This window comes from Siphateles boraxobius, unplaced genomic scaffold, assembly GCF_051911475.1.
Source record: "Siphateles boraxobius isolate OS27281-9 unplaced genomic scaffold, OSU_SipBor_1 6, whole genome shotgun sequence".
NCBI classification, from domain to species: Eukaryota; Metazoa; Chordata; class Actinopteri; order Cypriniformes; family Leuciscidae; genus Siphateles; species Siphateles boraxobius.
In genome coordinates this window covers 17,196,865-17,221,323 of record NW_027509186.1, presented here as the reverse complement: position 1 = coordinate 17,221,323, position 24,459 = coordinate 17,196,865, and the positions used below count along the sequence as shown (strand labels likewise).

General features: G+C 42.6%; 1 protein-coding gene across 3 annotated transcripts in view; it reads left to right on the top strand.

The window, feature by feature from the left end:
- Positions 1 to 22,404, top strand: part of nyap2a (neuronal tyrosine-phosphorylated phosphoinositide-3-kinase adaptor 2a) — a 93,343-nt gene extending 70,939 nt beyond the window's left edge. For 2 of the 3 annotated variants that reach the window (XM_077207962.1, XM_077207961.1), the window contains 4 exons: positions 7,283 to 8,455; positions 18,152 to 18,310; positions 18,402 to 18,523; positions 21,265 to 22,404. In XM_077207962.1, the coding sequence (XP_077064077.1) occupies positions 7,283 to 8,455; positions 18,152 to 18,310; positions 18,402 to 18,523; positions 21,265 to 21,495 (1,685 nt within the window). In that variant the 3' untranslated portion in view covers positions 21,496 to 22,404. Of the gene's footprint in view, positions 1 to 7,282; positions 8,456 to 18,151; positions 18,311 to 18,401; positions 18,646 to 21,264 lie in introns of those variants that run through there. The other variant, XM_077207963.1, reaches the window with a different exon arrangement.
- Positions 22,405 to 24,459: the final 2,055 nt, after the last annotated feature.

Sequence of the window (24,459 nt, the reverse complement as noted above, 5' to 3'; positions counted from 1 at the left end):
GAACGAGTGCGAACAGGCCGCGGTGAAACACAAGGATGAGGCTGGGCAGCCTGTGATGGACAAGCACACATCTCAGCTGGGAGGTTGATAGGGATGCCTGGAGCCTGTGCAGAAGCTATCTGAGGTCTTGGGTGACACGCCGGGTTATCCTGCCAAGCTGAGGGTGTGGCTTGAGATGTGACACCTGTCGTATGTGCCGAGGCCCGTACTTTGCAGAGATGGGTTGCATGCCACCGCATGCCATCACTGAGCAAGAAGGTGGCCGGGCCCAGCTGATGACTAACTTTGAGAGGGGAAGACCAGTACGAAGTGAGTTTGTGGTCTCTGTGGGGCCTGTGAACCCTGACCCAATCTGCAGCCTGTATGTCAGGGGCCTTTGCGTGTGCTGAGAGATCGAATTTCTGCTTCATCCGCCTCTGCTGGCGTTCAACTGAGGCCCTGACCTGTGGTAGTGGGCCCTGAGGCAGTGCTGGGCTGAGCCTGTCGAGGTGAAGGTGGAGCTCACGGCCAAGCATGAGGAAAGCTGGAGAGACCCCCGTTGTAGAGTGTTGGGTGGCCCTGTAGTCCAACAGTGTGTGGTGGATGGCCTGTGAGAAGGTCCATCCCTGGAACAGGTGTGCTCTGAGGCTGTTTTTCAGGGACTGGTGAAAGCGTTCAACACCACCGTTAGCTTGGGGATGATAGTATGCCGTGCGGATGTGGCGAATACCCTTGTTTTTGAGGTATGTGGTGAACTCGGCCGAGATCAGTTGCGGGCCATCGTCCGTAGTGATAGCATTTGGGAGGCCCCAGCGGGAGAACAGAGAGTCCAGAAAGTTGATTATGACCAGAGAGGTCACAGAGCCGGTGGCAATGAGCTCGGGCCATTTCGAGTGCAGGTCATAGACAACCACCCGGAAGCGCTGGTGATGAGGAACTCCCTGTATCTCACCACATATGTCCAGCTGCAGGTGATCCCAAGGCTGTGAGGGCCAAGCAAGAGGTTGTAAGGGTGGGGGAGCATGGTGACCCGTCTTTCCGCTCAAGAGGCAGGCAGCACAGTCTTTCACCAGGGCCTCAATGTCTTTATCTATCCCCGGCCACCAAACCCGGTCTCTGCAGCGCTGTTTCAGCTTCACAATACCAAGGTGGCCCTCGTGAGCCATTGCCAAGACCCGTGCGCGTAGGGTGCTGGGGATGACTGTGCAGAGGCCGCGTGCCACACAGGTGTCGTTCCAGCAGGACAACTCCTGCTTTATTCTGGAAAATGCTGCAAGTTCCTCCGATATCTCATGAGGCCAGCCGTTCAGAATATAGACACGGAGTTGAGAAAGAATCGGGTCATGTTCAGATGTGTCCTTCAGTTCTTGTAACGATACGACGGCCCGGAGGGGTGTGTGTAACATCTGAACAATGTCCCGTTCCACCTGGTCCGTGTCAGTGGTTGTGTGTATGACAGGGTGGGATGGAGTAGCACGGGACAGTAGATCAGCCACAACATTGTCTCTGCCTGTGTTGAACTTCAGGTCAAAGTTATACTGGCGAAGACGGTCGGACCAGCGGTGTAGCCGCAGTGGTCTGTGGCCTGTCCCAGATGTAGAAAGCAGTGCAGTCAGGGTCTGGTGATCAGTCCTCAGGGTGAAAGCGCGGCCATAGAGGTACAAGTGCCACCTCTCGCAGGCCCAGATGCAGGCTAATGCTTCACGTTCCCCCACCGAGTACCGCTGCTCCGTCTGATTGAGGGCCCGTGACGCAAAGGCAATGGGCTTCTCGACCACCCGTTGAGTCTGTGACAGCAGTCTGCTCCTATGGCTGTAGCCGACGCATCGCAGGTCACCAAGGTGGGGCTAGAGATATCGAAATGAGCCAACACTGGAGCTGTGGTGAGCTGCACCTTGAGCGCCTGCACCGCCTCAGAGCATGCCCGTGACCATATCCAAGGCTCATCCTTATGCAGCAGATGCCGTAGTGGGGCAGTGGTAGCAGAATAATGTGGGAGGAACTTTAGATAGTAACCCGTCATGCCCAAGAAGGAGGCAACCTGTGCAGCCGTGCTGGGTTCGGGAATTGCCAGTATAGCGTCTACGTTTGACTGAAGTGGTGTGACGCCATCCGCCGACAGTCGGAAACCCACATACTCAATGGACGGTGAGGAGAAAACAAATTTTTCGGCATTGAGGGTTAGCTTGTGTTCCGCTAGGGCTGCAAAAACTCTGCTGAGGCGTTCATCATGACTCACTGGAGAAGACCCATGGATAACCACATCATCCAGGTAAATGGCCACCCCCGGTATACCAGCCAATACCGACACCATGATTTTTTGAAAGCAGTTGGGGGCGGAGCTAAGTCCAAATGGCATGCGTGTGTAATGAAACACACCTTCATGGGTCACAAAGGCTGTGAGGTTCCTGCTGCTGGGGTGGAGAGGCACTTGTAGGTAGCCCTGTCTGAGATCCAGTTTAGAGAACACGGTTGAGCCATGGAACTGAGCAGTGAGCTCTTCGAAAGGTAGGCAGTGGAAACCTGTCCGGGATCACTGCCTTATTCACAGCTCGCAGGTTGACACACACCCGTAGGGCCCCTGATTTCTTCTGAGCCACCACCAGGTTTGAGACCCAGGGCGATGCATCCACTGGTTCGATAATGCCAGCGTCCAGCAGCAGCTTAATTTCAACTGAGACGCCATCACGGAAAGCTAGAGGAGTGCGGCGAAGTGGTTGGATGACTGGTGTAACAGCAGGGTTCAGGAGAGGTTGGTGGGCAAAAGCAGTGAGGCACCCCAAGCCTTCAAACAGGGACGACCATTTTTGCTGCCAAGGCGTGGAGACTGTCAGGATCGCAGCTCCCTTTGTGTCCACCAGGGAGAATCCCAGAGCCGAGAACAAATCCAACACGGAAGGTAAAGCCGGGTACCAATTTGGTCGCTTGCAAGGAACCCACTAGGTCAATTTTTGAGTCGCCATAGCCACAGAGTGAAGCAGAGGGTGGCGACAGTGGCAGCGCTCCGAAAAAACAACTGTATGTGTGCATGTTCAAGAGAGACACACTGGCACCAGTGTCCAAAAGCAGTGGGATACACACATAATTTAGGCGCACTGAGCATGCTTTAAATGAGACTGGCCCAGAGTAGACATTGTGAATGATAGTGGGTGACTCAGCTGGAGCAGACCGGCCAACTGAAGCAAAATGGTTGTGTTTGCCACAGTTGCGACACGTTTGGCCACGGGCTGGGCAGTTCTGCGCTCTAGACGAATGAGATGAAGAACCACAGTTATCACAGGGCCGCGACGCTGTGGTTTGTGGGCGTGGCCGAGACCGCTGCGGGCGTCTCAGTAGCATAACTGAACAGAAAACGGCGCAAGAGCGCGCTCTGTACGGGCGCAAAGTGTGCGGTCAGCAGTTCCACGGCTGTGTCATAATCGCTTGTGGCACCTGACTCAAGCGTTCCCAGCACACGATGACCCTCGGCTCCCAAGCAATGTAGTAACAGCGCCTTTTTGCGGGCTGTGCTCACATCAGTCAGCCCCACTGCCAAGATGAAAGTCTCGAAGGACTGCAACCAGGGAGTCCAGGGAATCGGAGGCTCACCAGGTAGCACAAGGAAAGGAGCAGGCGGTGGTAGTGCGATATCAGCCATCCTCGTCGCCAAATGTTGCGTTTTATAATGATCACACTGACACAGGGAGTAGCATCAACTTATAAACACTTTTACTTCCATCTCACTGCCTGTTCAGACCCAAGTAAGTGAACACATCGATTCGTCAGACATAACCGAATGATTCAGCACAGTCAAACTCCATGCATCACTGAACACTGAACTCAATGCAATTATAAACCCCACTTGAGAGAACACAACAGTCATTTTTTTTAATCAGCGTGCAGAGGTCACTAACATAGCTGGAGAACAAATATGTCAGATTTAACTCAGAAAAGCAATTAAATAAACTTAATATAATTAGCTAATATTACATTTTATCATCAGCTTGGTAGAGACGGGCTCTGGTAGATAACAGTTGAAAACCGGACCGGATCTGTTGCCTGTATACCGCCTCCCATGGCCGAAACTGGTATTATGACACCAGTCGGGCCGTGGCTAGTAATTTAGCATGCTAATTCAGGTTGATATCTCTGCAGCACTATAACTTGTCATTTTTTTAATGACATCATTGCCCTCATTTCTTCTCATTCTTTTGATGCGTGTGGCTCATTTTTTGGATATTTTTAACCCAATTCTTACACATGGCACCTTTAAACTCTTTGCAGTGCAATGATCACTATTGCTCGTGTTGCTTTAAAGTTCTAACTTTTATTGAAAATGATTGAGTTCTGGAATTTGCGCTTTGTGTTTGTAAATGGTTATCAGTGTGAACGCCCATTTAGGGTTAGGGTGCAGAAATTATAATCAACTAAATTTACACTAGAAGAAGTATATGGGAGGTTTTTGCAAGGTGTACAAGTTTGTGTGTAAAATTGTTGAGAGAATGCGAGTCCCCCTGTGTCCCCTTTCTGTCACTTGGGTGAGGTACTGTGATCTTTCTCTGAATGATAAGTTATATCATTTTGTGATTCTTGCTGACTTTTCATCTGTGTATCACAGAGTTCATCCATAAAGCTGCTATAAACCCCTGTCATGTCCTTTACATAACAAAAAGTCATCCACACACACACACACACACACACACACACACACACACACACACACACACACACACACACACACACACACACACACACACACACACACACACACACACACACACACACACACACACACACACACACACACACACACACACAGGGATCCAGAGTCTCTAGAGAATGACGTAATTATAGCTTCAGTCAGCTTAATGGAAGATTAAAAATTAGCATACTTCTCATGCTGACCCGTTAACCATTACTTGCGCTTGCTGTTGGCAAGAGACACACTAATAGACTCAAATACAAACACACACACACACACACACACACACACACACACACACACACACACACACACACACACACACACACACACACACACACACACACACACACACACACACACACACACACACACACACCGCCCTGCCATTGCTGGAAGGAACGGGTCAGTCAAGTTGCCCTTCACTGAGCCCAGCTGTGGTGATGTGGGGAGAAATGACAGAAAGATGGAGCGAGTAAACAAGAGGGGGAGGGCGAAAGAGAATTTGAAACGGTTGCTTTCCACTGAGATGATTAGTCAGGAAGAAATTCATTCATGAAGTTAAAATGACCTATTTTTCTCTACTCTAGTTCTTCCTCACCGGCGCTTCAGTGTCGGAAACTGCTTGTTTGATTATTCCATGAACTCCTCCCACCACATTCAGAAAGCAAAGCCTAGCATCCCCGCAAGCTAACATCACCAGTTACTGGCAGTAGCACACGAGAGTGCCCTGCAAAGTGTACTGCACTGGCTATTCAGCATAGGGAATAAATGTATGCTATATCCGTTCACATGAAGTGGAGAGACAATTTATCATAGACAAAACTACACATACTGTGCATATCATAAATAAATGGCCATTTGTCTGTTTATCTATAAATATAGATTATAAATATATCCTATCTATATTTATTTACACAAGTATATTTTGTCATTAGAGCATAAAAATTGAACTTTCTGCAGATATCTCCTACTCAGTGTGCAGGAAGCAGTGAATAGTGTTTAGGGAGCCTGTGAATCAAAACACAGCTGCACACACACCGAGCACGGCCTGCTTCTTTCGTTTCTCAGCACTGGTAGCTCAACTGTGTATAATTAATCCTGTCTCAAGCAGAGTGTTAAACTCTATTCTCAGTAAAAAGTCCTTGGAGAAGCCTATTAACTCAGTTCATAACCACACACATTCAGGATTAGTGACTGTACTGAGAGGGCAGTGGTGGGACGTGGTGCGAGCAGAAGCATCAAAAACCATCACATGCACAATATAGTAATGGCGCTGTGCAGCCCCATATGGCTTTGGGGGATAGCACTGGCATTAAAACTAATACACGCTGACTTTGCTACCCTTTTGCTAAGCCATGGCCACAATGACACTCTGTTAACACCTTATTACTATGCTGCAGTACTTTACTTTTATGCTTCTGCTACGTTATATTAGTTGTACAAAAAAAAAAAAATGATGCACCTCTGATGGAAATAAATGTGATGCTAATTACAACAAGAGGTACATACATTTTTGGTCAAGATCAATGTAAGAGTCCAGCACTCTGTAAAGTCTACTCCAGCACATCCCAAATACTTTCAATGAATTTGAGGTCTGGACTCAGAGGTGCCAATTAATGTGTGTAACATGCTAGAAACATAATAATCACTGCAATAATGATCCAATCATAGATTCTTAAAGGGGTGGTCGATTACGATTTCACTTTTTTAACTTTATAGTTAGTGTGTAATGTTGCTGTTTGAGCTTAAACAACATCTGCAAAGTTACAACGCTGAAAGTTCAAAGCAAAGCTAGAGATTTTCCTTTATAGAAATCGCTTTTTAAGGACTACAGCAAACGGCTGGTAGGGACTACAACAAGCTTCTTCACGGGTTAGTGACATCCCCAACCCTAAAGTTTACATAAAACCTGCTCCTGGGAACACGCAAGCAACAAAGGGGGTGAGGCCATGTTGTGAAGAGGAAGAGTTGTTATCTGGAAGTCTGCTCAAGATCTCACATTCCTCTTTTCACATTTATTGCAGTACATTACGTAACAAAAATGCAATGGCAAGTTATAAAAGCAAGACGAGTTATTACCGTAATTAAACTAAACCATACCTGTTCTATCTTCATGCCGCATATTCTCTGGCTTTGTAGGCATTTTACAACAGTTCCCACACGAGCGATTTATAGATTATCATGACAGAATATGCTAATCAATGACTTTTGAAGATAGTTCAAGTCATTGATAGCTACATAAATTCATCAACTAACCATTCAGAAACATTCGTGAGGTAATCGGAGCTGATAGCACAAGCCCTTGCTTCTCCGCCCTCTTCTTGAAAGGGGCCCGGGAGCAGCAGCTCATTTGCATTTAAAAGGACACACACCAAAACGCTGTGTCTTGCTCACCCTTAAAAAGTGACAGTTTTAACATGCTAGAAAAAATTATCTGTGGGGTATTTTGAGCTAAAACTTCCCATACACACTGGGGACATACATCTTGTAGAAAGGGGCATTATGGGACATATAGGATATATTTAAATCCAAACAGAGACTTTTCTTCTAGAATGTAAACTATTTTTCTGTGAAATGCTAAATCCATATTTCTAAACATTTCCGTTCTCTTGCCCACAGCATCTAAATCCCGCCCCTGCAGTGAGGAGTACCGTCGCATGCCTCCGCCAAAACCCAAACGCAACCCCAACACACAGCTCAGCACATCTTTTGACGAGTCTTACATTCAAAACCACTGCAGCAAGGTTAAGTCTGCCTCTCTGCCGCGACAACACAAAAAGAAGTCGGCGTCTCAGAATCAAAGCCCCGCCCCTGCCACTGACGATGAGGCAGAGCCTGTTTATATAGAGATGGTGGGGAATATCTTACGGGACTTCAATCGAATTGCCGGAGCTAATGGCGATGAAGAGGATGACCAAGGTGAAAGTGTGTATGAGGAGATGAAATATCCTGCTTATGACGATTTGCCTTCATCCTTAGACCACGGCCAGTCACGATGGGAGCAGTGTCCCACTCCTTTGGTGCCGGAGGTAGAACTTACACGACCCACTACTCCACGTGGTTCACTCTGTGACATTCCCGCCCCGTTCCCGAATCTGCTTTCCCACCGCCCTCCTCTACTAGTGTTCCCACCTGCACCAGCCCAGTGTTCCCCCAACTCTGACGAATCTCCTCTTACTCCTCTGGATGTCACCAAACTGCCCATGTTGGACAACGTCGGATATGTCAAACCTGGTGCATCCCCAACTAGCCCTGACCCTGGACCACAGCTGGAGGCTCAGCAGGTGTCTGGTAAACACCACCACCACCATCATCATCATAAGAAGAAGTCAGCAGAGACTAAGGAGCAACAAACAATCACAGCATCAGGACGGTCCTCCGCTCCACCCCTGACATCTACGCTGTACAAAAGCGGTGGGTCGTCCACGGCACACGGGTACCCCCGGAGCCACTCCGCCTGCCCGTCCCCCGTCAGTATGGGTCGTGCGTTAACGCCACTCACCCTGAAGCGCCCCCCGCCGTACGATGCCCTCATGACCGGGACGATTCCTCGCAGCGCATCCGGAGTTGCACACGGATCACGTGAAAGTGGGCGGCTCTCGAATTCCTCTAGTGTGCACGGGGGCTCCATGCAAAATGTCTCCACTGCTTCGGGTTCAAGCTCGGGGTCGGGAGGTCGAGGCTGTCGTACACCAACCAGTCCTCTGGATGAGCTCAGCAACTTGTTCTCTTCCGGACGCAACATGCTGAAGAAAGGTTCTGGAAGCCGTAGGAACAAAGACTCAGCAGATGGTGAGTGAAAATTTTATAAATGCTCTAAATGTGCTACCAAAAAAAAAAAAAAGCTCATCAATTTTGATCAAATTTATTTGATCAAAATAAATACAGTAAAAACAATAATATTCTGAATAATTCTTGATATTTAAAATAACAGTTTTCAATTTTAATGTATTTTAAAAAAGTAATTATTCCTGTGATGGTCTTCAGTGTCACGTGATCCTTCAGAAATCATTCTAATATGATGATTTGATGCTCAAGAATCATTTCTTATTATTATTATCAATGATTAAAACAGTTGTAATGCTTCATATTTTTGTGGGAAAACATGATACATTTCTTTTTTTTAAATATACAATTTATTAAACAGAAATTTGTATTAAATAGAAAACTTTTGTAACATTATAGTTGTCTTTAATGTGTTTAATGTCACTTTTGATCAATTTAATGCATTGCTTACCAAAAACAAAACAAAAAACTATGCAACTTTTATATGTCTTTCAATTGAAATTAAAATATTGAAGCATGTTAGCAGCAGCAGTTTACCAGCTGGGTAATATTAATTAGATAATAAATTAATATATACACAATATATTAGTAGCACAGGGGTTACTAAGATTTTTGAATTGGTTGATATTAGAAACAGTATAAAATGATAGATTTAATTGTGCATTTCCCCCAACTTCTTTGTAAAGATGATAACCACAACAATTAATTTCAACTTCTCCCTCCTTTTCTTAAAAAAAAAAACTATGAATCTGGGTTACAGTGAGACACCTACAATGAAGGTAAATGAGCTGTCGATTGAGCTTAATTTGTATTGAATCCAGAATATTAATAATTCAATAATTGTCAGCTTATTAACGTAGGCCAGAATTTTTATATAAGTGTATCCCCAGTAGAAAATAAGCAACCAAGAAAAGTACAAAAGTCTTTAATTAATTAGATCCGCACTTTTTAAACCCAGGGAATACTGAAATTGCTAGGGTTAACTGTGAGATATCTGGAGGCGATTGGCCATATCAGTAACAACTTCAAAGTGAGGGATGTTGTCTCATAGAGCAAAGCCTCATTGGGTTTAAAGAGTGTGTGTAATCGTCTTGAGAGCTGCAGCTAAGGACTTTTTTTCCAGACTGTCATTTATTCCCGTGTGTGGAGGAGAGATGGCTTTCATGTCCTATTTCCACAGTCCACTTCCATCACCCCAGGTGTGCCTGTGTGTTTGAGCTCTTTCGGAGATTAAAAATTGAGCGATCAACCTACGCACAGATTATTGAACATGCTTATAGTGCACAGGACAGAGAGAGCGAGAAAATGACCCAGATTCTTCCATACCAAACTGAGCCTCTTCAAATCAAGCTCGCTGTTGATTGCGAAGGTCGTCGGATTGTTGCGTTGCAAGGGTTGTTGAATGGCTTTCTCACGAGCCTTTCAGATCATGATTAAATTCATTCTGAAAAAAAAAAACACTTAACAGATTAACGAGTCAAAGCTATCATGTTGAACCCTCAACACATGCACACAAATACACTCACACATTTACATACTGTCATAAAAAGTCAAACCTCACTTCAATGTAAGTATACACTGCACAGGTACACAAAAAACACACACATACACATACTGAAGCTGGTCAGTCTGTCCATCACAGTCAATTTTCCACTACCCAGTCCAGCAGAGAGACACAAACACACATATGCACCTCCTGTCAGTATGTCTTCCACGGATCTGTGACTGTGGCTTCGTGCCTGACAGAGTGTGGAGGTGTGTGAGATTAACAGGCTGCCGGCATTAGTATGTGGATGTGTGTTTGCCTGACACAGAGAGAGAAAAGACAGAGAGATAGTGAATAATCTGTCACTGTGATCCAAAACACACCAGTATCTATTTACAGCTCAACATCACTCTGCTAAGATACACGGATGTGATCATGATCAGAGTTCTCTCATCCATTTCTGACACATTCAGTCAAAATCCTTTCAGATGTCCTAGCTTGACGCTTTTAATATATATTTTATTATTTTACTCTCTTTTAGTCTTTTACTATTTTAGTCTCTTGCTCACCAAGGCTGCATTTATTCTATACATTAATATTGTGAAATATTACATTTTAAAAGAACAGTTTTCTATTTTAATATATTTTAAAATATAATTTATTCCTGTGTTGGTAAAGCTGAATTTTCAACATCATTACTCCAGTCTACAGTGTCACATGATCCTTCAGAAATCATGTGATTGGTGCTCAAAAAACATTTCTTATTATAAACAATGTTAAAACAGATTTGCTGCTTCGTATTTTGTTAGAAACCATGATACATTTTTAAGCATTCTTGGATGATAAAAAGTTCAAAAGAACAGCATTTAACTAGAAATAACATTATAAATGTTTTTTTCTGTCACTTTAAAACAATCTTAAGTGTTCTTGCTGAATGAAATTTTTTTTAAAGAAATATTTATTATCTGTTTTCAATCTGATTTATAGATATTTTCAGGAGCTAGCTATTTATCTTAATTTAAAAAACCTGAAAACCCAGGTTTGTAAAGAAAAATATGATCCATTGATTGAATAATCCTTCTTTCTTCAAATCTACAGATCTCATATCAAAAGCTGCCAAGTCAGTCTTAAACTTCACGCTTGGGCTGTGATTTTTTCTTCTTCTCAGAAATACCCATTTAGAGATAAAACAATCATAGACAAAGCTCTTCCTGTTCAGGTCAGTTATCCTGGTCCAAATCCTGTTAGGGAATTCTACTACAACTCAGCATGACACCATTCGGTGCCAGAAAAGCATACGGAGTCTGAACCTGTGCCAGTGTCGATTGGCACGCGATAGAGTTTGTGCATTAATCTGTCTTAAGGATTCAGTCTAATTTAAATGTAATATGAGTTTGTTTTTATTATGCCCTTCAGTGCCCATAAATAGTCTCTAAATATGCCTTAACAGACAGCAGTCTACTGTTATGTCTTAATGTATGCAGCTGTATTTAAATTCAATTGTGCTTTCCCTGCAGCACTGAATAGCTTAATAGTTTCTAAAATGTAAGTGTCTGAGTAACTTCACATACTCTAAGGTCACATTAGCATATACTAATAATGATTCCACGCATTTAATATATTTTCTCATCATTATAGCTCTGAGGTTGGCATACATTATCATAATTTAGAGGCACAGAAGTGCTTACATTGTGCCCATAATGGCAGATCAGGTTTGCAGTCAGCCTGAAAACAGTCAATATGATTGAGAAGAAATTCTGATCAGGATCTTCCAAGAATGTGCCATTAAACAGCGACAAACTGGCTCCAGTGCAACAGAATACTGACATACATATTATTATAGTTTCCATTATGAAAATTTAATTCTGGCAGTTTCAGAGCTTTTTTATGACATCACTTTGTTCTATTCTGCCTCTATGGCATCATGGATTCTGTCACTTCCATATATTCTATATGACATCATTATACTGTCCTGAATAAGACATTTTACATAAAAGATGTTTACATATAGTCCACAAGACAAAAAATAGCAGAATTTATAAAAAATGACCCTGTTCAAAAGTATATGTAGCTACCCTGGATTCTCTTTAGTGTGTGTCGTTACCTGGATGATCCACGACTGTTTTTTTTGTTTTGTGATGGTTGTTCTTGAGTCCTTTGTTTGTCCTGAGCAGTTAAACTGCCCAATGTTCTTCAGAAAAATCTTGCACGTCCCTAAAATTATTGTTTTCCACCATCTTTTGTATATTTGAACCTTTTCAGCAATGACTATGATTTTGAGATCCATCTTTTCACAATGAGGACAATTGAGGGACACAAAAACAACTATTAAAAATATATTCAAATATGCAAAAGATGATGGAAAACGTCTCGGGTTACGACTGTAACCCTTGTTCCCTGAGAAGGGAACGAGACGCTGCTTCGAGAATCGACACATTGTGGAACGCCTCCAGCGTGACGCTTCTAAAGCCTGTATGGAACTAGTCCAATCTTGATTGGTGTTGCGTCATGACGTCACTCGTGATGTCGCATGTGACGGTGAGCGGAAGCTATAAAAGGGAACCGGATCATAACAATGGCAGCTTTTGATTGTTCGAAGCAAGTTGTTCTCAGGAGCGCTAGAAGTGTGGCTTCTAAGGGAACGAGGGTTACAGTCGTAACCCGAGACGTTCCCTTTCGAGGGAACTCGCGCTGCGTCAAGAATCGACACATTGGGGAACGAAATGCCCACTGCGCCCCACACTGAGAGAGTACGCCCTGGTGTGAAGCAATCTGGCACACTCAAGAACCTGTGAACCCGGTGTAGAGGGCAGATCCAGACTGTAGTGTTTTATGAAGGTGAGGGGGGAGGCCCAGCCTGCGGCATCACAGACCTCTTGAAGGGAAACTCCTGCTAAGAGAGCTTTAGAGGGAGCCACACCTCTAGTGGAGTGGGCCTTTAGCAGAAGAGGTGAAGGCAAGTTACACACCTCGTAAGCTGTAGAAATTGCCTCTACTATCCATCTACTTATGGTTTGTTTTGAAGCAGGAGAGCCCCTCTTAGGTGCCCCGAACCACACAAGTAGTTGGTCCGACTTTCTCCAGCCCGAGGTTCTTTGTACATAGAACTCCAGGGCTCGGACCGGGCACAGTAAATTATGATTTCCTGAGGGCTCCATGAAGGAGCGAGCTGTTGGTGCTCGATCACGGGGGGGGGGACCGCCCTCAGAGGCCTGCGCAACGTGTCAGGGCCTCTTCGCTTAAGCCTTCCTGGCCTGACTGACAGTCCTCAGATCTGCTTTCTGTTTGGAGGGCATCAGCTGAGAGTGTTGCCTCTGGCCCCAGACCTTTTTTGGGGGAGCGCGGGAAGCAACACTCTCTTTCTGCTGCTGCAGGTGTGAGGAGGTGGCGGCGGCCTCATGGGACTGCCCCCTGGCAGCAGACCGATGAGACTTAGAACGAAGGCGGGGGGTTAGATGTTTTAGTGCGGCTGACTGTCGTTTCGTCTCCTGAAACCTCTCGACGACAGTGTCGACTACGTCGCCAAAGAGGACAGAAGATGAAATCGGGGCATCGAGGAGGAAGGCCCTGTCCTTGTCCCCAATGCCCGACAGATTCATCCATAAATGTCTCTCTGTGGCTACCAGTGCTGCCATAGAGCGGCCAATAGCGCGGGCCGTCTCTTTGGTAGCACGGAGAGACAAGTCAACCGCCCGACGCAGCTCTTGAATATTGTCGAGGGTGACCTCCCCGCTGTCGTCTACCTCTTTGAGGAGGTCGGCCTGGTATGCCTGCAATAGCCCCATTGTATGCAGGTATGCACCAGCCCGACCTGCCGCCATATATGCTTTCCCAACCAAAGCCGAGGTGGTACGGCAGGGTTTGGAGGGAAACGCCGGAGCTCTCAGGGATGATGCTGCGTCGGGCGAGAGATGAGATGCAAATGTCTCTTCGACCCGCGGCATCGTCCCATAACCCTTCTCTCTCGACCCCATAATGGATGAATAAATATGTACATTGGGGCTTGACAAACGAGAGGAGAAGGGCTTATTCCACGCTCTCGACACCTCGGTGTGGAGATCGGAAAAAAATGGAAGGCTCCGGTGCGAAGGCTGTGACCGGGCTTGCAGGAAGCGCTCATCGAGTTTGCTTTTTTTCGTCGCTTCCTGCGTTTCTAGGGGCCAATCGATTTTTAATTTGCCCACAGCCCTGGCCACAACCTCCAGCAGCTCCTCAAAGGCAGGTGAATGTGGTGATGGATCTATACATTCTCCTGCCTCGATGTTCAAATTATCTAACTCCTCGGAGCCAGATAATTCAAACACCGGGTCCTCTCTTCGGTCGGAAGAAGCCGCAGAGCGGGCTTCCAAACCGTGAGCGGGACCACTGGAACTGGTTGAAGACTGTTGAGAAAGGGCCGAAGCCGTCTCAACAGTATCAACCAGATCCCTCTGCGATCCCCATGAATGCAGGCGCCGCGCTGCCTCGACAAACGCGGGACCTGATCCCTGGGGAGCGCGAGCCTGGCCTGATTCATCGAACAGGCTCAGGCTGGAGCGGAGCGTTCTCAGGGGCATGGTTTCACAGTTTACACAGACAGCGCCCTCGAGCGCTGCCCGTGCATGCTCCGCTCCCAGACAAACAACACAAAGCACATGTGTGTCACCCTCGCTTAAATAGCATGGGCAAGGGGACGCTAACTGCCTGAATTGTTTCTCTTTATATTCCATCACACTCTTTTAAATACCTTTACCGAACATACAACACCAAATAAGACACACAGTCACATAGAACGCTTGCTGAAGAACAGAAAGCTGCCATTGTTATGATCCGGTCCCTTTTATAGCTTCCGCTCACCGTCACATGCGACGTCACGAGTGACGTCATGACACAACACCAATCAAGATTGGACTAGTTCCATAAAGGCTTCAGACGCGTCACGCTGGAGGCGTTCCGCAATGTGTCGATTCTCGATGCAGCGCGAGTTCCCTCAAAAGGGAACCGAAGATTTTGCAGGACCTGGAGGATTTTTTCTGAAGAACATTAGGCAGTTTAACTGCTAAGGAAAAACAAGGGACTTTTCGTAAAATCAACTTTATATCTCATAATGTGACTTTATATCTTGCAATGGGACTTTTTATCTCACTTTTGCAACTTTATATCTCACACTGTGACTTTATGTCTTCTGTTTCTCCCCACCTCTGGTTCTAATTGCAACAAATGCCTTATCAAAGCCAATCTGACTTCTGAGCTGTAAAGCTGCCACGAATCTTAATAATACATTGTTTGTTCGTTGGCCAGAAGAGAACTGGCCCGCCGACTGAGCCTGGTTTCTCCCAAGGATGTTTTTCTCCATTCTGTCACCTGATGGAGTTTTGGTTTCTTGCCACTTTTGCCTTTGTTGCCTTTTGGCTTGCTTATTTGGGGACACTTAATCTTTAACAATATTATTGATCTGCCTGCATTGACACCATTATACGAGAACTGACCTGAGCTGGACGATGACATCACTGTTTTCTCCAGAGCGGCTATATAAATGAACTAAATTAATAACTTTTTGTACAACAGAAATGAACCATTACTGAACTTACTTAAGCTGGACTATGACGCTATTTTCTTCTAGATCTGCTGTACAGCCGAAACAAACTTTGTTGCATTATTTTCCTGCTATCACTGTAAAGAAACTTAACCGCTTTGAAACAATCTCTATTGTAAAAAGCTTTATGTAAATAAAGGTGACTAGACTTAAGCTAAAAAAAAGAGCCTTAGTTGTAATTCTAAACAAATGATCGATAAAGTGTATCTTAAGAGGTTTGGTGCAGTCGGCTGCTGATCTTTAGATTCCTAAAAGGACCTTGGAGATAAACTACAACTTGTCTCTTGTTTGGCTCTCTCCTGCTGTGCCTTTTAGCCTTGTTTCAGAGGTGTTGTTTATGTCCATTACCTCTCAGTGCCAAAGGGTATTTGGCCTGGCATTTCACTCTAACTGAATGAGGTGAACATGTTTCTATATTGGCTGCTGTTAGTTGAGGAGCCTTGAAGAACAAGCTGACCCTGTGAACACCGACAAGAACACAGTCCTGCCAACACACACCTAAAATTCCCTCCGCTAATGGACTCTCTCACACACAGACACGCACGCACGCACGCACGCACGCGCACACACACACACACACACACACACACACACACACACACAATATGATACATTTGTCGCAGTCTTAGCATTAGCGCCCAACGCTAATGACAGTGGACACTAATTAAATGTAGACTAATGGAGCAGGACACCACAGACTAATGGGATTTCAACAGATGTGGCCAGAAAACAGAGTGTGTGTGTGTGTGTGTGTGTGTGTGTGTGTGTGTGTGTGTGTGTGTGTGTGTGTGTGTGTGTGTGTGTGTGTGTGTGTGTGTGTGTGTGCGTGCGTGCGTGCGTGTGTGTGTCTGTGTTTCGAGAGATAAAGTATGGTAAATTAGGTTTTTGAGGAGCAATGTGAGTCCATAATGAAAAATAAGCCAACATTATCAAAGTCAGCAGACGATAGCAGGGACACTCTCAGTTTCTTTTATGAAAAAAGGGACAATTCTTTAAACTATTCACTACATTGTACGGTATGTTTCTGATTCACTAAAAAGAATCGGCTCATAAGAATCATTCGTTCAGGAGTTGTACAGGACTGTTCCATGCTGTAAATTCAGTGATGGAATTTTATCAAGTTGATAATCTCAGAATGGCAAGAAATAAAGTCAGATTGCGAGATTTGTGAGTCATAAACTCAGAAGCGTGAAATATAAACTTGATGAGGGGGGGACAAATCTGAATTAAGAGATTCTGTATTATATGGAACATTTTGCAGCCCTAGTTCCAATGCATGAACTGAAGTAGCTCATGACTTTTATTTGCATAAGGCTTAAGTCATTACACACACATACACATACACACACTGATGACACAGTCTGATGTCACCTTCAATTCATACGCCCATAAGTGTCAGACAATATAGCCAAGCACACATCTATATGGACAATACAGATACGCATTCAGATACTCTTGCCAGCTGAAAGAATTGAAAAGCTGTCATCTGTTAGTAAAGCAATTTCCCTAATGTCTTCAGAGCCAGTGAAAGACGTGATGAATGTGACTGCTAATGGATCCCCTGTGAGGAGAGAGAGATTAAGAAAGAAATGCAATGGAAAAAACAAAGAAAAAGGAATTGATTATATGAAAGATGAAAAGATGGAGTGTAAAAATAAAGAGATGTCAAGTTTAGGCATAGGTAATGTGTAAAATGTGTATTTTCTCTTCATTTACAATATTCATTGATTACTAAAAATGTTCATTACACAAGCAACTTTGTAAATGGAACTGAATACTTACACTTGCATATTGTTCATAATAAACTATAGAGTGCTGCAGTGATGACATATTTTTGTTGGCCAACCCAGAAGTTAGTATCACCCTGATACCCTTGGTTTTTCCATTTGCTTTTGGATTATTGGATTTTAGTCTATAAACCAACTACATTATGATCACATGACTTTAACGCCATGTTCGCCGTGATGACGTTTAATGCCCAACCACCTCTGTAGCCCCAATTAGCCATTAGCAATAGTTTTTTTCAAGACAAGTAAAAGCTTTATAAAGTCTCAAAACATGAAAATATTTTGAGCTTGTGTTCACCACAGATCTTATTTCAAACATTTAACCAAAAACCCATTAAAAAAAAACATTGACTTCAGGACGGAAGTTCTAAAAAGCTTGTTTCCAAGGTTGTGACAATGACAATTACTTTTCATGTTTGATATAGCAAATCATGTAGTTATTTTATATATATTATATATTTAATATACATTTTTAATTGTGAAATGTCTTTTTGTGATTGAATAATAGGTAAAAAAGAACATTTAAAGAAATTACTGATTATAATTTCTGGTTTATCACATTGGAAATGGAAGTGCATTACATTGTGGGATAGTATACCAAGTTTGCTCTGCATGCAGAAATTCTGCCCACTTTTCACAGTATACATACTACATACAGCAAAAATAGTAATAGCACTATGATTTTTTGCTACATTAAGTTATTTTGGCCCACCTCGCGGTAATATGCTTGTACAGCACTAGTACAAAACAAAGCACTTATTCCTGAAACCGCAATCATTCTCATAAAAAAAGATGTCAAGGCACATAGACTTTTACTGAATTCTGAAATCTCTACCTCTTTTTCTCTCTTCCAGGTGAAAGTAAAGGCAGAAGTGACAGTAGGGACAGAGCCCTCCGTAGCTCTTCTCCGAAATCACAGGATTGGGAAACGCCCACAGGACAATCAGCTACACCCACAGCCACGCCCAGTCGCCTTGGCCGCTCTTCCATCAGCCCGACCACCATGCTTGGGGGTGCGTCCTGTCCATGTGACAGATAATCAGATAAAAACAAATAAGGATGCTGATTTTAGATACTCATTTAACATACTCTCTTCCTTTTTAGAAACAAAAGCCGGCTGTAAACTTGGCCGCTCCGCATCCACGTCAGGAGTCCCGTCCCCTATGGGAACGCCCCAAAGACACGCCCCCGATGCCTCCGCCCCCCAGTGCGGGACCCCGTTCCAGGTACAACCCCCTTATTCCTCAGAATGAGCGAGAGATCGCATGTGTGTGGAGTTCGGTTCCTGTCTCCGTGTCTGTCGATCTGCCCAGCAATACCTTCATGTCTTTGACCTTTGACCCCACGGCTATGTGTTTATCCTCTTCTGTCTGCTGCTTCTGCTGCCGTGCATTTCGTTTGGCTCACGCGTTCATTGTCTGTCTACGTAGATGCGTATGTGTGTGTTGTTTGTGTTTGGTCCAGATCAGGGCTGCCTTCCCGTCGCGCTCTGAAGAGGCTCTCACATTTAATTCGTCCTCTGTGAGCTTATGCCAAGAGATCCACAATCCGGGTTTTATATATCAGGCAGTTTTAGCACTTGAGAAAAGGTCTGAATCTGAATGAGAAGCTCTTCAGAGCGCCGGCGGACAGCTTTACTCTCGACCTGCAGCTTCCTCAAGTCTGTGTCCTCTCTATCACAATTATTCAGATGTTGTGGTTCTCAGATGTACAGACATCAAACACAGAAGCTGTTAATACCATAAAATGAGAAAAAAACTCACAGCAGGATCCCGAATCCAAAGCATAGACATCATCATGACTTATTTAGTAAATTGATTGAAATATTGACAGCTTGATTGACAGTTAAAGGCTGTTTGATATGTATCTAGACATTGCATTTATATCAGTGTCACGTGTCATATGCTTTCTCCTGTTTGTCTGTGACGTTATTTGAACAGGTTTTTAGAGCTACACTGGATTATGTACAAAAATCCTGTAATAATAACTTTGTTTTCCACGTCAACATCACTTTCACGGAGACTGGGGAGTCAGTTACACAACTCACTACACAGACTCACCAAGGCATGTTCTTTATATCACAAACGATGAAAGTTACTGTGAACACGCTGACTATTTTATAGGCATACGGTAATATACAATTAATATACAAAACTATTACTGTAAGTAATATACTACAATAACAAACAAATTACACTATGTATAGCTATATAATTACACTCAATATTATAAGAGAAAACACATTTAGTATGTCTGATCTACTCTCACTCCCCAGTTGTGTGTTTGATTGTTAGTGACTGTAATTGAACTAACCCAAATAAATATTAAAATCTAGGGATAAAACTAACCCCAACAAAGCAGAAATCAAAATAAAACCTTGTCAAAATTGTCTACTTTTCCGCGTCCACTGTACTTTCTGTGTCTATCAGCTACTTCGTTCCTCAAAAGCACAAATGTATGTGTGTTTGCTGTATGTGTATAAGTGTGTACTGTACGTGTGTGTGCATGCCTGAAGTATATGCTCTGTTTCAAAACCTAGTCGGCAATACCTAATTTTATTATGACAACTTTATGGTGTCTCCTAAAACCTTGTTTTAACTAAAATTTAAGGCAGCATTGCATGTATGCCTATTATAATAACCTCAAATCTGTGGTATTTTAGTATTATTTAAATACAAATAGAGTATTTATTAATATTTTGAATTAGCTCATATTTTTACACTATTTTGGTTTAAGGTTTAGGAATTTTGTTATGTGCTTGTCATTTTTATTATTTAAAAAATATTTCTAAATAGCAGTAATTTATGTTTATTAAAGGGATAGTTCACCCAAAAATGTAAATTCCTTCATTAACTACTCACCCTCATGCCGTTCCAAACCCGAAAGACTTTCGTTCATCTTCGGAAGACAAATGAAGATATTTTTAATGAAATCTGAGAGCTCTTTGTACTCTCCATAGACAGCTATACGTCACTACCACTTTGACACTTTAAAAAGTTCACAGTTCATTTAGTCCAAAATTTTCTGAAGGGACACGATCGCTTTATATGATGAACAGATTGAATTTAGGCTTTTATTCACATATAAACATTCATCAACGCACACATCAGTTGTGGTAAACGGAAGCTCAAGCATGTTTGCTTGACGTGCGGAAACCAATGAGGTTCATTCTCATGTTACGCATCACGTTTGAGCTTAAACAAGAACCAATGATGCTCATTCTCATGTTACGCATCACGTTTGAGCTTCAGCAAGAACCAATTAGGTTCATTCTTGCATTGTCAAGCAGGTTCGGCTGAGCTTCTGTTTATGTTTGCTGTTCAATGTTTATATGTGAATAAAACCCTAAATGAAATCTGTTCATCATATAAAGCGATCAAGTCACTTCAGAAAATGTAGACTAAACCGCTCAATTCATATGCATTTTAGTTATAATTTTGATTAAAGTTTACGAGGGCACATGCATTTTTGGTTCATCAATCAATACTATTAAATAAAAAAAATAAAAAAAACAAGAATTGTCCATTCTGATTTCATTCTAAACTAAAGTATAAGTGCTTCACATAAGGAGGGCCATTAATTAAGAATGCTATCTTAGAAGGCAGCTGCTTGTGTAGCTCACTAGGTATTGAAACGGAGCTATGGTTGCGCTCGTAAGATTTCGTGTTGCCTTTATAAGTGTTTGTTGTTTTAATCTGTGTTTGTACTGGTGCATGTCATGGGCACTTTAATATTCGTGCACACAATTAAGATTTTGTGGTATGTGTGTGCGAGAGAATTAAACTGAACGGCAATACATTCTGACTGTTCTAACTTTAAATGAAAATGAATTATTAAACTCTTCATTTATTATTAAAGAACGCTGTTAACGGGTTCACTCTCACAAAAAAAAAATATATATGAAGGGCTACAAAATCAAAGCCAGCTCTGCATGCACAAACATTGTCTCACCCTTGCCACCCATTAGATGCCCCCAATGCCCTGGGCATGTGGGGACAGCACCATGATGGAGATGATTGAGAAGAAACGTCACCTGTGCAAGGAGATCAAATCCAGACAGAGACCTTCAGACAAAGCCCTGTGCAAACAGGACAGCATGCCCATCCTGCCCAGCTGGAAGAAGACCAACGGGGGCAAAAAATACGGGCCCCCTCCGTACTCCACCCAAACCACTGTCTTCTGGGACACTGCTATATAAAGGGTGACTAGCAAACTACAGCCATGGAGATGCACAGACTGAGGGGGCGTGTCCAAATATTGATTGACAGCTAGCAGGAAGTAGGACTATGTGACATATACAGTGAAGGATCCTCAAATCTCCCTGGTTTCCTATCGCTGTTTATATTTGATATTTTTATATTGAAGATACCTGTCTTAATATTAAATATAATTAATATAATTAGCGGTTTTATAAAGAGGAACTCTCTAAATGAGATCTAAGAGTGAAAATAGTACACTTTAAAACACGAGATGATATTTGTCCTCCTCTAAATGGTATTTCTATTTATTTTCTATCCTTTTTGGGAGGGGTATTTCTATATTTGGCACTTATCTGTGTGTCCGGGGAACTAACCTGTATGGTGAAATATGTGCAGTAATTCCATTGAAAAAACATTGTAGTCTTTGATGCCTATGCATTTGGTTTTACGGCATGGACGGCGCTTTTGTTCATTGTCTGTTTTTCATATGGAGAGTTTATTTAATATATTTTTGGTGTCTGTACTTTAAATGTGGGACTGTGAGTTGTCAGGCAGTTATTCTCATGGCTTCTGGCTTGGATTTGAAGGCGATCAGCTGGATTGTGAGATAGATGGGTTTGATTAGTCAGATTAGATTATGAGATAACTGGTTTATTAAAAATATGGATCGGGCTGTTTTATTAGGCGGTTTGTCAGATATTGAGTGTGGTCAGATAAACTGTGAGGGCACTTTCTGTTTTGCGAGGTCAGCTGGTGTATTTCAATTGTTAGCGCTGTAAACTTAGAAAAAAACACACTAATATCAGCTGCTTTATGGCCTAACATTTGGTGCTGTTCAACTCCTTTCTTGAATGTTCAACCTTAACAGCTACATGTCAGTCATGCACAAAATAAAAATTGTAGAGAAATTTGCGTGGGTGCTTTGCGCATGATCAGGGATCGAATTATGAAAATCCGGTCCTCTCTAGCTGGCATGTCAGATAATAAATCTCAAATACAGAAACCAGTCTTTTATGAAGCACTATGCAGACATACTGTCAGTTTACACATTCATATATCATTGTGACACGAGTCAAGGGCAGGCAAGAGGCAATATCGTCCTGAAAAGGCTCAGAAAGAAAAGACCAGGCTGTCATTTACTCCGATCAGATGCTGTGCATCCAGGCTTCACCCATAGCTTTACCACGCAATCAGTGAGCCATGCCGGTGCATTCAAGCACACTCGACTTTATGTGAACTAGTCATCATAAGCACTTAAACACTAGGATGCCAAGCACAGTCTTGAAATGACAGGAGAGGAAATGCCTTTCTGTGCATGTTTAATAATGATTCTGGAATCAGATCAGATCAAGAAACATATTAAATGCAAGTATACAAACACATTGCTAATGCATTGTAAGCGCATGGTTCCTTAAATGTGGCAGTAATAAATCTTAGTATTCAAGATTGCTATAGAGTGCTGTAGGAATTAGTCCTAAAACCCGGAAATGAGTTAGTGTATTTGAACTTCTGGTTCCATCATGCCGAAGCCAATGGGATTTTTGAATGGGTTTGCGGTTAACACAGGCTCAATATACTTTTCATTTTATTGTAGGACATAAAAAAACATCAGTAATACCCTACTTATGATTTTTTTTAAGCTTTAACTGTCTTGATAAAGGTAGTTTGATTCATACAAGTTTTGATCTTCAAGATAATCTTCACAAATGAACAAAACTTTTATGAATTTTCATTTAGTTTGAATGATGAATGATGTTTAATGTAACTTGTTAGTTTAAACATCATTCATCATTCGAACTAAACTAAAATTCATAAAAGTTGTGTTCAAACATTTGGTCACAGACCTTTTTTTAGAAGTTATCCAAAAGTGAATGGAAAAATCCTATTGGCTTTTTGTCAAGGGAACCAATGTGATGCAACTTCCTGGCTGGCCTAAAAAATGTCATCTCTACTGCACGCTATAGTGTCATTTTCATTTTAATTTTTTGTGTTATTATTGAAGTAGCTTGCTAAACATGTCAGCAAACTATTTCACTAAGTTGCTCCGACATAATGGCATTTGAAAGAGACCTGAAAGAGATAACTGACTATGAAGGAAGACTTGTGAACAGTTTACGCTAACACTGCCCCTTGTGGCAATGCTTAGAATAGTGCATGTCGTCTATCATTATTAATTGTAACATATTTCAGAACACAATAATGTGAGAAATCAATCATTGAATTCATGTACTTGCATAGAGTATGTTTTGGGTCTTAAAGGGATAGTTCACCAAAAAAATTAATCATCATTTACTCACCCGCATGTCATTTTTAACTGGTACGACTTGAAACACAAAAGAAGATATATATATATATATATATATATATATATATATATATATATATATATATATATATATATATATATAAGATGTTTATTAGAAAATTGTCTTTTGTGTGTGTGTTTGTGTGTTCAAACAATTAAAATCAATGAGGTCAGTGTTGTTTTGAATCATATATTTTGTGTCACGGAAAGAAACACATTTTGAAAGACATGAGGTTGAGTACATCATGACTGAATTTAATATTTTTGTAGAACTATCCTTTATCCTTACATATCAGAGTATTTCAAATTGTATCACTAAATGATGATGATAATGTGAAATAGCCAATGAGCAGTGATCAGGTGTTGGTGTCATTTAGCAATTGGCTGGTTTAGTTGTCAGTGATTTGAGGGACCAATGCAGATGTTTTTCTGCCAATTAAAAATGACAACACAAACTCTGTTTTACGCTCTACTGTACAGTGGTTGCCATTGAGACACTGTGTAGTTGTTTGCGCTGCTGTGGGCGGGGCTGTGATGTCATGCTGAGGTGTGGTTATGCCACACCCCTGAAGATGGGGCTGGATCTCTAAAGCCCATCCCCTCACTGCCATCCCCATCACACAATCACACATTTTAACCTGCTTATTTAACACACACT